Here is a 14070-nt window from a genome sequence, read left to right as displayed (position 1 = left end):
AAGACCCAAGAGCATGAAATACTTCCCTCAAACACTAATACAATCTTGGACTGCATGAACAGCAACAGAATGATCACAGGACGGAAATCCCACCACATTCTATGCTGATCAAAACCCATTTACAGGATATGTTCATGTCTGTGTATACCCTATTTCTGGACAAATCAGAAAACCTAGGCTGTTATCTACAAGAGGACAACCAGTTGGGGAGGCCTGAGAGCGTATCTTGGGACATATTATGGAAAGCCAAATACAAAACGGTAGTCTTCAAAGAAGTTAACGAGGTGTAGAAAAAAATACCAGAATTCTTGTTCATATTAACTTTCATTCTTAAATAAAAAATATTAAGTTTTATCATTTCTTAATATACAGGTCGACAAGGGTGCATTTATATAACTGACATATAATTGATACATATACTGTATACACTGGGGCTCTGCTCAAAATTTATTTTACTGATATGGCTGCATATTCAAAACATAAATAAATTTTAAGAAGACCACTGACCTGGAGAATAGAAGACAGGGAAAACCAAAAATGACTAAGGTCTCATGGTAGCTGTCTTTTCAAATATTATTAGAAGTCTTTTCTTATGGAAGAAGGAATAGATTTATTCTGTGTTTCTTCAGAGGAAGAACTAGAATAAGTGGCTAAAATTATAGGGATTACCATCTAATATTTAAAAAAAACTCTAGTAAATAAATTTGTCTAATTAGGGAATAGGTTGCCTTGGGAAATAATGAGCTTCTCATGCTTTAAGTAATCAAGACGTAAAAAACTATCTCTATACCATTAAAATTGTAGAAGAGATATCTGATTATGTAACAGGTTGAACCAGAACACTTCTAAAGCTGCTTCTTACACACAAATAATTGATGATTATGGGACATATTTATTACTATGACTATTGTTGTATAATACAAAATTTAACTGGTCTTTGTCCCTGGTTCCTAGAAGGAATACTAGATCCTCACAATTTTCTGAGTGCTACAAGTATCTTTGTTATGCTAATGAGGTGACTCAAGGTGGGCCTTTATGGGGGGACTGCTCTTGCCAGAAACACCAGCTATGTGATTAGGGGGCTGGGGCTTTGGGCCACATGGTATCAGCAGGACCTCCTGATCTCCAGAGAGAAGAGTGAAACTGGAGATTGAGTTCAATAACAGGTCGTCATTGCTTACATAACAAAACTTCAATAAAAACTCTGAATGCCAAATTTAATTCAGTAGACATCTCTAGCTGGCGAACACAGAGATGTGCTCTGACTCCATGGGAAAAGATCACCAAAGCTCTGCATTCAGGGCCCTCCTAGACCTAGCTCTAAGAGTATTTTCTTTTGGTTGTTTCTGAGTTGTAGCCTTTATAATCAAATGGTAATCATAAGTATAGTGCTTTCCTAAGCCCTATGAACTGTTTCAGTAAATCATCAAACCTGGGGTGGTCATTGGAATCCCTGAATTTGTAGCCAGGGGGTCAGAAGTACAGGTGGCTTGGGGCCCCCCTGAATTGACACCTGGTGCGTAAGGAGAGGCAGACCTGTTGGTGACTAAGCCCTTAACTTCTGGGGTCTGTGCTAACCCTGGGTAGTTAGTGCTAGAACTGAATTGCAGTCCACTAGCTGGTGTTGAAACAACATAACCAGTTCAACCAGTCAGCGTTGAAACAAACATAAAATGTATTTAAACATTTTTATTCTAAACTTTAATGTTGAATATAAAAATTCACTTCATAATGCTAAAGTATACATTTTATGTACATATAGTTGTACATTTCAAAAGGTAGGCTCTTATCAGAGAAGGAATACTAAACAGATATTTAATATATACCAATGTTATAAAGATTTCCATAATGCTTTTGTTATTTTCTACAAAGTAAAACTATTTTTCAACAAAAAAGAGCAAAAAGGAAACATAACTTTAGCATTTTTGAACAAAGTAATTCTGCTAAAAATATTACTTAGAAAAGTATCATATCATCTGTTGATACAGTCCATAACAATGTAGTGTATTAATTACCTGGTCTTTATTTTTTTATTTTTTTTTTTTTAATTTTTTTTTTTCAACGTTTTTTATTTATTTTTGGGACAGAGAGAGACAGAGCATGAACAGGGGAGGGGCAGAGAGAGAGGGAGACACAGAATCGGAAACAGGCTCCAGGCTCCGAGCCATCGGCCCAGAGCCGGACGCGGGGCTCGAACTCACGGACCGCGAGATCGTGACCTGGCTGAAGTCGGACGCTTAACCGACTGCGCCACCCAGGCGCCCCTAATTACCTGGTCTTTAAATTCCTGTCATTTAATTATGAGCTAAACTGGTTTTAAAAAGGTAAAAGAAATCGGGAAACATATAAGCAGGTTGTATCTACCAAAAACAAGCAAAACATATTATCACCTCAGACCATTAATTAAAATTCATGACAAGTCCTAGAAAAATATTTTTGGACTAATTTAAATGTGTTTTTCATATAAAACAGCACAAACTGACTTCATGCCAACCTTCTATATTTAATCAGTGCCATGGTGCTTACCTGGTTTAACAGCTCGTCCACAAAGCTGGGGTTGTAGAAGGACTTGTAACAGGGCAGGGTTGTTCAAACTTTTCATAATTTGTACAGGATTTGGCTCTGGAAGTAAGCCTTTTTGATTACTGTGCATCTTTAATAAATACAGAAATAGGAAACATTATAACAAGGATAAGTACAAAAGATGAAATTTTAAAGGTTTTCTTTCAGAAATTCTCATTCATCTGATCTTTTAATGATACAGGCAAATTGCTTTCTATGATACTTTTTTTATATATTCTACAATTTCTAATTATAACGTTAAGATATATACTATAAATACTGTACAGCATATACTGAAATCATCATAAAATGTCTCAGTGAAATACAAATTGGCTCTAAGAGGACTAACGATTTAGTAAGATAAAACAAAAACAAAAACAATTTAGGTAGCTAAATCTCTTCATACAAGTAGAAAGATGCCAAGGGTATCTGAATATATTAACAGGGAGATAATCTGTCGACGCAGTATGAATATCTTATACTACAGAAGAGCCTTACTATAATGTTTATCCAAAGCATAATAATGTGGGTTGCCTTACAAATAAATTTTCTTTTAATAAAGGTCTTTATTAAGTTAATCTTCTGATACAAAGCTGAACTGGACTGACACACATGTAATTAGGAGCTTCCTAAAATTCTGAAATTGTGTTCAGTTTTAAAAACCAACCTGATAGATGAGAATACTAACGTACGGTTATAAAAAACTATAAACTTCTAGCCATGAAAAAATGGAGAACTGACAATGCACCTGGAATCCCACTCTAAACCCAGATACTATGAAGACAGAGGGACAGGGTGACAAATCTGAGAATGGGACACAAAACCTGTGAGAAATCCCTGGAGAGATAGAAGGCAGCAGGTCCTAGTGCAGAGGCAGACATCAACAAGGAGCATGAGAGAGCCTGGACCTACAGCCAGTTTGGGGAAGGGCTTTTTACTTGTGCAACTATGTTGCTGCCTCCACACTGCCCTCTAGAGATGAGGACTTTCCCGGCCAGCACAAGAAGGGAAAACAGCAGCATCAATCTAGTAACAGCCACAGGACCAATGAATTAAGGGTTTCTCAAAGGTGCAGGGTTGAGGTGGGAAAAGGGTTGCAGCCAAGGACAAATAGTAAAGGCAGAGGTACTCTGCTTCGCTCCTCACTGGCCTTCCCTAAACCCCAGCTAAGATGAGTAGGCTTTAGCTCTCCCCTGTCCAGCCTCTACTCCCTCAACCTCTAAACATTCACACACAGGGAAGCTGATATCCTCCCAGGGAAATACGTATTCACAGAACACAACAACTAGACATGTGGAGAGAATGGAGCCCCTTAACTGTAAGAGACACCTGTAAGAGGCAAACCAGAATTAATGGACAGGAAATAAGAATGCTGCATAGTAACAGACATAATAAATATCCTTTAAAAAAAACATTTTTATCAGTAATGTGAATCAAGGAGTAGTAGTTACAAAGAATAACTAATTTGAAATAGTGGGTATGAAAAATATAAATGTTAAAAAAAGAGAAAAACAGCCCTCATTTACCACATACTTGGCATTGTTCTAAGCACTTTACATGGATTGCATCACTTAGTTTTCCAAAACAACTCTACAGAGTTGATATATTATCACCACTCTGTCCACTAGGAAACTGAAGAAACTCATACAGAGCAATACGCTATCCTCTATCCTGTGCTTGAACAGATAGGTTAAACAGAATATGTGTTGCTGAAAAACAAAACAGTGACTGGAAATATCAGTTCAAAGAAAGTTCCCAGAAGATATCAGAAAAGGATAAATGGAAAATGCAAATAAACAAAACAAAACATGGAAATAAGAAATGCAAACAAAAGAGAATAAGCAAGGCAATGGAAGAGGTTAGAAGTGTCAACCTGTACAAAACAAGAGTCCCTGAAGGAGAAGAAAAAAAGAACAGGGTCTTTGAAGAAATAACAGCTGAGAATTGCTCATCATTAAAGAAAACTTAAAAAGCACAGAATGAAAGGGATTCACAGTGTTCCAGATATGATGTATAAGGAGGAAAACACACCTAGTCACATTTTTGGGTATGAAATTTAAGAATATCAAAGACAAATATGCTAAAAGCTTCCAGTGAGAAAGAATGTATTTCCAAAGGGAACAGGAAATGATTATCATCTCCCTCCAAGCATCAACAATGGATTTAAGAAGGCAACAAATTAGTATTTTCAAAGGGCCAAAGGAAGAACTTTGAATATAGATTTTTATAATTTTATATTCATCTAAGCTATTACCTAAATATGTGAAAAGAAATTAAAATACTTCTAACTATACAAATTCTCAAAAGTTTTTATTTACCACATTAATACCATCTCTGAAAATCACATGAGATGCAGTAAATACAAGACATGTTACATGGTATGTGCAAATAAACATATGTAAGATCAGAGTTAATTTCAATCTTGCATACAAAACCTAGTACCATGGGGGGAAATATTTAAGGCAACTGTAAAATAAAAATGTAGATACCAACATGGTGGTAGGTGGGATAGGAAGGAGGAAATAAGATGGAGATAAGAATGAGTTAAGTGGCTCTCCACTGTTATTCACCATAGTATTGGAAGACTTAGCCTTGGCAATCAGACAACACAAAGAAATAAAAGTCATCCAAATCGGCCAGGAGGAGGTCAAACTTTCACTCTTCACAGATGACATACTGTATATAGAAAACCCAAAAGATTCCACCAAAAAACTGCTAGAACTGATCCATGAATACGACAAAGTCACACAATATAAAATCAATGCTCAGAAATCAGTTGCATTCGTATACACCAATAATGAAACAACAAAAAGAGAAATCAAGGAACTGATCCCATTGATAATTACACCAAAAACCATAAAATACCTAGGAATAAATCTAACCAAAGAGGTGAAAAATCTATACACTGAAAACTATAGAAAGCTTATGAAAAAAATTGAAGAAGATGCACAAAAAAAAAAAAAAATGGAAAAATATTCCATGCTCCTGGATAGGAAGAACAAATATTGTTAAAATGTCGCTACTGCCCAAAGCAATCTACATATTCAATGCAATACCTATCAAAATAACACCAGCATTCTTCACAGAGCTAGAATAAATAATCCTAAAATTTGTATGGAACCACAAAAGACCCCAAATAGCCAAAGCAATCTTGAAAAAGAAAACCAAAACTGGAGGCATCACAATCCCAGCTGTATTACAAAGCTGTAATCAAGACAGTATGGTAATGGCACAAGAACAGAAACTCAGATCAATGGAACAGAATAGAGAACCCAGAAATGGACCCACAAATGTATGGCCAACTAATCTTTGACAAAGCAGGAAAGAATGTCCAATGGAATAAAGACAGTCTCTTCAGCAAGTGGTGCTGGGAAAACTGGACAGCGACATGCAGAACAATGAACCTGGACCACTTTCTTACAGCACACAAAAATAAACTTAAAACGGATGAAAGACCTAGATGTAAGAGAAGAAGCCATCAAAATCCTCAAGGAGAAAACAGGCAGCAACCTCTTTGACCTTGGCCGCAGCAACTTCTTACTCAACACATCTCCAGACGCAAGGGAAACAAAAGCAAGAATGAACTATTGGGGCCTCATCAAAATAAAAAGTTTCTGCACAGTGAAGGAAACAATCAGCAAAACTAAAAGGCAACAGACAGAATGGGAGAAGATATTTGCAAATGACATATCAGATAGAGGGTTAGTATCCAAAACCTATAAAGAACTCATCAAACTCAACACCCAAAAACAATCCAGTGAAGAAATGGGCAAAAGACATGAATAGACACTTCTCCAAAGAAGACATCCAGATGGCCAACTGACACATGAAAAAATGCTCAACATCACTCATCATCAGGGAAATACAAATCAAACCACAATGAGATACCACCTCACACCTGTCAGAATGGCTAACATTAATTAACAACTTAGGCAACAACAGATGTTGGCAAGGATGCAGATAAAGAGGATCTCTTTTGCACTTTTAGTGGGAATGCAAACCGGTGCAGCCACTCTGGAAAACAGTATGGAGATTCCTCAAAAAATTAAAAATAGAACTACCCTACAACCCAGCAATTACACCACTAGGTATCTATCCAAGGGATACAGGTGTGCTGTTTCAAAGGGGCACATGCACCCCAATGTTTGCAGCAGCACTATCAACAATAGCCAAAGTATGGAAAGAGCCCAAATGTCCATTGACAGATGAATGGATAAAGAAGATGTGGTATATACATAAAATGGAGTATTACTCGGCAATCAAAAAGAATGAAATCTTGCCATTTGCAACTACGTGGATGGAACTGGAGGGTATTATGCTAAGCGAAATTAGTCACAAACAGACAAGTATCATATGACTTCTCTCATATGAGGAATTTAAGATACAAAACAGATGAACATAAGGGAAGGGAAGCAAAAATAATAGAAAAACCAGGAGGGGGACAAAACACAAGAGACTCTTAAATATAAAGAACAAACAGAGGGTTGCTGGAGGGGTTGTGGGAGAGGGGATGGACTAAATGGGTAAGGGGCATTAAGGAATCTACTCCTGAAATACCATATGCTAACTTGGATGTAAATTAAAACATAAATTTTTTTAAAATGCAAAAAAAAAAAAGTTAAGCAGGAAGAAAGAGATACTAATAAATCTAGGGATGTAAATAAGTTAGGGACAGTCACCAAGAGGATAAAGATAGAGAATATTACTCTCAAACAAGAGGAAGAAAATTCTTATTCATCCAACAGTAGATGGGAAATGAAAATAAAGGGAAAAAGTATAGGGTGCCTGGGAGGCTCAGTCAGTTAAGCATCCAACTTCGGCTCAGGTTATGACCTCAAGGTTCAGGGTTTCGAGCCCCACATCAGGCTCTGTGCTGACAGCTCAGAGCCTGGAGCCTGTTTCAGATTCTGTCTCCCTCTCTCTCTGCCCCTCCCCTGCTCATGCTCTGTCTCTCTCTCTCTCAAAACAAAAACAAAAACAAAAACAAAAACAAAAACTAAAAACATTAAAAAAGGGGGGGGAACGTGATATAAAAGAATAATCATTACTACATATTCAAGCAGTTTAAACATACCAACTAAAGACATACTTTTTTAATTTGATTTTTAAACACATGTTTTTAGAGCAACATGTTAGCTATAAGACACATACCTAAAACAAAATGTAAAGAAAGGTTAGTAATAAAGGGATGGCAAATATAAACTAAAAGAAAGCTGAAGTAGCAATTCTAACATCAGAAGAACATATATACTGGTAAAATGATCAATATGACTACAAACAAATGTGTACCTAATTAATAATACCTATACCTATCTATGTATCTATGGAGAAACAACTAACAGAATAAGGAGAAAAAAGAAAACCCAACAATTACACAGATAAATTCTAATACATTTCTCTCAATGATAGATCGAACAGACAAAAAAATAAGATATTGAAGATTTGAGTCATAATAAACTCAAGCTAATATTTATACATACATATATGCATATATAACTTTATAACTCACAAACATAGAGTCTGGATTGTTTCTGAGCACACATGGCTCATTCACAGAAAGTAACCACGTACCATAAATTACAAATCTATGTCAGAAGAATAGTTTTTGAAAATTTGTAAGTGGACATAAAACAAAAACAAAAGCTTTGAGTATAAAAGGAAATAAAATAATTTTAAACATTTATAACCTGAAATTTATGACATTGTTTAGAATTGTGGAATCACTATATTGTATACCTGAAACTAAAATAACACTCTGTGTTATAAAATTATTAAAAACACTGTAAATTATAAAAACTTAAAGCCAAAATAAAATTTATGACACATAGGTATAGCATTAGTTAAAAAGAAACTTGCTTTAAATATATTCATCAGAAAACAACCTAGATTGAAAATAAAGGTGCTAAGTACTAATATCAATAAAGACAGAGGAGAAAGAGTAAACCTGAAAAAGAAAAAAACAAGGATATCATAAAGATAAGGCCAGACACTGTGGAAAACAGTACAGAGGCTCCTCAAAAAAATTAAAAATAGTATTACCATATGATCCAGAAATTTCTCAATTGGATATTTACTCAAAGAATATAAAAACACTAATTTAAAAAGATATAGGCACCCCTATGTTTACTGCAGCATGATTTACAACGGCCAAGATGTGGAAGCAGTCCAAGTGTCCACTGATAGATGAATGGATACAGCAGAGGTGATACACACACACACACACACACACAGAAAATGGAATAGTTCTCAGCCAAAAAAAAGACTGAAATCTTGCCATTTGCAACAACATGGATGGATCTAAGTGAAATAAATCAGAGAAAGGCAAATACCTTATAATTTCATTCACATGTAGAATTTAAGACACAAAACAAAGAGAAAGACAAACTGAGAAACAGACGCTTAACTGTAGAGAACAGATGGTTCCCAGAGGGGAAGTGGGTGGAGGGAGGGGCGAAATAGGTGAAGGGGATTAAGAGTACACTTATCATGATGAACACTGAGTAATGTACAAAATGACTGAATCACTATACTGTACACCTGACACTAATATAACACTATGCTACCTATACTGGAATTAAAATTTAAAAAGAAGGGCGGAAATATGCAAAAGGTAGAAATAAACACAAGAAAACTGTTTCTCTGAAGAGATATAATGGGGAAATCTTTTGCAACACTGATCAAAGAGAAAAAAAATAAATAAAATACACAATGAAAATGAGAACAGTGGGAGTGCCTAAGTGGCTCAATCGGTTAAGTATCTGACTCTTGATTTTTGTCCAGGTTATGATCTCACTGTTCCTGAGATCAAGCCCTGCACTGGGCCCTGTGGTGACAGTGTGGAGCCTGCTTGGGGTTTTCTTTCTTTCTTTCTTTTCTTTCTGTTCTCTCTCTCTCTCTCTTTCTCTTTCACTCTCCTTCCCTCTTTGTCCGTCCCTAGCTCATGTGCTCTTCTGTCTCTCAAAATACATAAATAAAACTTTAAAAAATGAGAACAGACAAAATAAATTTTAAAAATATTATAAATGACTATGTGCCAATAAATTTGAAAAATTAACCAAAATGGATGATGAATCGGTGGAATATAATCAAATGCCAAATATGGCATAGAGACAAAAATAAGAGTAAAATGTCTAAACATCTATAGGAGAAACTTAAATGGTAACCAATGATTTTCCTCTGTATGAGTTTCCAGGACTAGGTCTACATGATTTCATGGACAAGATTTCTCTAATTTTCAAAGAATGGGCAAGCCCTATTTTATATGAATTGATCCATGAAGTAGCAAGAAAAGGGGAGCAGGTGACAGGTCGGAGGGAAGATGGCGACGTAGGAGGACGCTGGGCTCACCGCGCGTCCTGCTGATCACTTAGATTCCACCTACACCTGCCTAAATAACCCAGAAAACCGCTAGAGGATTAGCGGAATGGAGTCTCCGGAGCCAAGTGCAGATGAGAGGCCCACGGAAGAGGGTAGGAAGGGCGGCGAGGCGGTGCGCGCTCCACGGACTGGCGGGAGGGAGCTGGGGCGGAGGGGCGGCTCGCTGGCCAAGCAGAGCCCCCGAGTCTGGCAGGCAAAAGCGGAGGGGCCTGACGGACTGTGTTCCGACAGCCAGGGCGACTTAGCCTCTGGGAGGTCATAAGTTAACAGCTCTGCTCAGAAAGCGGGAAGGCTGGAGGACAAAGGGAGGGAGAGCTGCTGAGCCCCCGGAAGACAGAGCTCAGCTTGGCGGGGAACAAAGGCGCTCGCCAGCGCCATCTCCCTCGCCCATCCCCCAGCCAAAATCCCAAAGAGAACCAGTTCCTGCCAGGGAACTTGCTCGCTCCGCGCAAACATCCAACTCTGTGCTTCTGCGGAGCCAAACCTCCGGCAGAGGATCTGACTCCCTCCTGCTGCCACAGGGCCCCTCCTGAAGTGGATCACCTAAGGAGAAGCGAGCTAAGCCTGCCCCTCCTGCCCCCGTGCACCTTGCCTACCCACCCCAGCTAATACACCAGATCCCCAGCACCACAAGCCTGGCAGTGTGCAAGTAGCCCAGACGGGCCACGCCACCCGACAGTGAATCCCGCCCCTAGGAGAGGGGAAGAGAAGGCACACACCAGTCTGACTGTGGCCCCAGCGGTGGGCTGGGGGCAGACATCAGGTCGGACTGCGGCCCCGCCCACCAACTCCAGTTATACACCACAGCACAGGGGAAGTGCCCTGCAGGTCCTCACCACTCCAGGGACTATCCAAAATGACCAAACGGAAGAATTCCCCTCAGAAGAATCTCCAGGAAATAACAACAGCTAATGAACTGATCAAAAAGGATTTAAATAATATAACAGAAAGTGAATTTAGAATAATAGTCATAAAATTAATCGCTGGGCTTGAAAACAGTATAGAGGACAGCAGAGAATCTCTTGCCACAGAGATCAAGGGACTAAGGAACAGTCACGAGGAGCTCAAAAGCGCTTTAAACGAAATGCAAAACAAAATGGAAACGACGACAGCTCGGACTGAAGAGGCAGAGGAGAGAATAGGTGAACTAGAAGATAAAGTTATGTAAAAAGAGGAAGCTGAGAGAAAGAGAGATTAAAAAAATCCAGGAGTATGAGGGAAAAATTAAAGAACTAAGTGATACACTAAAAAGAAATAATATACGCATAATTGGTATCCCAGAGGAGGAAGAGAGAGGGAAAGGTGCTGAAGGGGTACTTGAAGAAATTATAGCTGAGAACTTCCCTGAACTGGGGAAGGAAAAAGGCATTGAAATCCAAGAGGCACAGAGAACTCCCTTCAGACGTAACTTGAATCGATCTTCTGCACGACATATCATAGTGAAACTGGCAAAATACAAGGATAAAGAGAAAATTCTGAAAGCAGCAAGGGATAAACGTGCCCTCACATATAAAGGGAGACCTATAAGACTCGTGACTGATCTCTCTTTTGAAACTTGGCAGGCCAGAAAGGCTTGGCACGATATCTTCAGTGTGCTAAACAGAACAAATATGCAGCCGAGAATCCTTTATCCAGCAAGTCTGTCATTTAGAATAGAAGGAGAGATAAAGGTCTTCCCAAACAAACAAAAACTGAAGGAATTTGTCACCACTAAACCAGCCCTACAAGAGATCCTAAGGGGGATCCTGTGAGACAAAGTACCAGAGACATCACTACAAGCATAAAACATACAGACATCACAATGACTCTAAACCCATATCTTTCTATAATAACACTGAATGTAAATGGATTAAATGTGCCAACCAAAAGACATAGGGTATCAGAATGGATAAAAAAACAAGACCCATCTATTTGCTGTCTACAAGAGACTCATTTTAGATCTGAGGACACCTTTAGATTGAGAGTGAGGGGATGGAGAACAATTTATCATGCTACTGGAAGCCAAAAGAAAGCTGGAGTAGCCATACTTATATCAGACAAACTGGACTTTAAATTAAAGGCTGTAACAAGAGATGAAGAAGGGCATTATATAATAATTACAGGGTCTATCCATCAGGAAGAGCTAACAATTATAAATGTCTATGCGCCGAATACGGGAGCCCCCAGATATATAAAACAATTACTCATAAACATAAGCAACCTTATTGATAAGAATGTGGTAGTTGCAGGGGACTTTAACACCCCACTTACAGAAATGGATAGATCATCTAGACACACAGTCAATAAAGAAACAAGGGCCCTGAATGATACATTGGATCAGATGGACTTGACAGATATATTTAGAACTCTGCATCCCAAAGCAACAGAATATACTTTCTTCTCGAGTGCACATGGAACATTCTCCAAGATAGATCATATACTGGGTCACAAAACAGCCCTTCATAAGTTTACAAGAATTGAAATTATACCATGCATACTTGCAGACCACAATGCTATGAAGCTTGAAATCAACCACAGGAAAAAGTCTGGAAAACCTCCAAAAGCATGGAGGTTAAAGAACACCCTACTAATGAATGAGTGGGTCAACCAGGCAATTAGAGAAGAAATTAAAAAATATATGGAAACAAACGAAAATGAAAATACAACAATCCAAACGCTTTGGGACGCAGCGAAGGCAGTCCTGAGAGGAAAATACATTGCAATCCAGGCCTATCTCAAGAAACAAGAAAAATCCCAAATACGAAATCTAACAGCACACCTAAAGGAAACAGAAGCAGAACAGCAAAGGCAGCCTAAACCCAGAAGAAGAAGAGAAATAATAAAGATCAGAGCAGAAATAAACAATATAGAATCTAAAAAAACTGTAGAGCAGATCAACGAAACCAAGAGTTGGTTTTTTGAAAAAATAAACAAAATTGACAAACCTCTAGCCAGGCTTCTCAAAAAGAAAAGGGAGATGACCCAAATAGATAAAATCATGAATGAAAATGGGATTATTACAACCAATCCCTCAGAGATACAAACAATTATCAGGGAATACTATGAAAAATTATATACCAACAAATTGGACAACCTGGAAGAAATGGACAAATTCCTAAACACCCACACTCTTCCAAAACTCAATCAGGAGGAAATAGAAAGCTTGAACAGACCCATAACCAGCGAAGAAATTGAATCGGTTATCAAAAATCTCCCAACAAATAAGAGTCCAGGACCAGATGGCTTCCCAGGGGAGTTCTACCAGACGTTTAAAGCAGAGATAACACCTATCCTTCTCAAGCTATTCCAAGAAATAGAAAGGGAAGGAAAACTTCCAGACTCATTCTATGAAGCCAGTATTACTTTGATTCCTAAACCAGACAGAGACCCAGTAAAAAAAGAGAACTACAGGCCAATATCCCTGATGAATATGGATGCAAAAATTCTCAATAAGATACTAGCAAATCAAATTCAACAGCATATAAAAAGAATTATTCACCATGATCAAGTGGGATTCATTCCTGGGATGCAGGGCTGGTTCAACATTCGCAAATCGATCAACGTGATACATCACATTAACAAAAAAAAAGAGAAGAACCATATGATCCTGTCAATCAATGCAGAAAAGGCCTTTGACAAAATCCAGCACCCTTTCTTAATAAAAACCCTTGAGAAAGTCGGGATAGAAGGAACATACTTAAACATCATAAAAGCCATTTATGAAAAGCCCACAGCTAACATCATCCTCAACGGGGAAAAACTGAGAGCTTTTTCCCTGAGATCAGGAACACGACAGGGATGCCCACTCTCACCGCTATTGTTTAACATAGTGCTGGAAGTTCTAGCATCAGCAATCAGACAACAAAAGGAAATCAAAGGCATCCAAATTGGCAAAGATGAAGTCAAGCTTTCGCTTTTTGCAGATGACATATTATACATGGAAAATCCGAGAGACTCCACCAAAAGTCTGCTAGAACTGATACATGAATTCAGCAAAGTTGCAGGATACAAAATCAATGTACAGAAATCAGTTGCATTCTTATACACTAACAATGAAGCAACAGAAAGACAAATAAAGAAACTGATCCCATTCACAATTGCACCAAGAAGCATAAAATACCTAGGAATAAATCTAACCAAAGATGTAAAAGA

At 38.1% G+C, this 14070-nt stretch overlaps 1 protein-coding gene across 2 annotated transcripts in view; it reads right to left on the bottom strand.

Moving 5' to 3' along the window:
- Nucleotides 1-14070, bottom strand: part of RAVER2 (ribonucleoprotein, PTB binding 2) — a 97313-nt gene that overhangs the window by 48336 nt on the left and 34907 nt on the right. For both annotated transcript variants that reach the window (XM_042952012.1, XM_042952013.1), the window contains exon 5: nucleotides 2527-2653. In XM_042952012.1, coding sequence (XP_042807946.1) covers nucleotides 2527-2653 — 127 coding nt within the window. The remainder of the gene's footprint in view (nucleotides 1-2526; nucleotides 2654-14070) is intronic.

The sequence above is a fragment of the Panthera leo genome, chromosome C1 (assembly GCF_018350215.1).
Source record: "Panthera leo isolate Ple1 chromosome C1, P.leo_Ple1_pat1.1, whole genome shotgun sequence".
Lineage (NCBI taxonomy): Eukaryota > Metazoa > Chordata > Mammalia > Carnivora > Felidae > Panthera > Panthera leo.
Note: the sequence above shows the minus strand (reverse complement) of the source record. Positions and strands in the feature narration are given on the sequence as shown.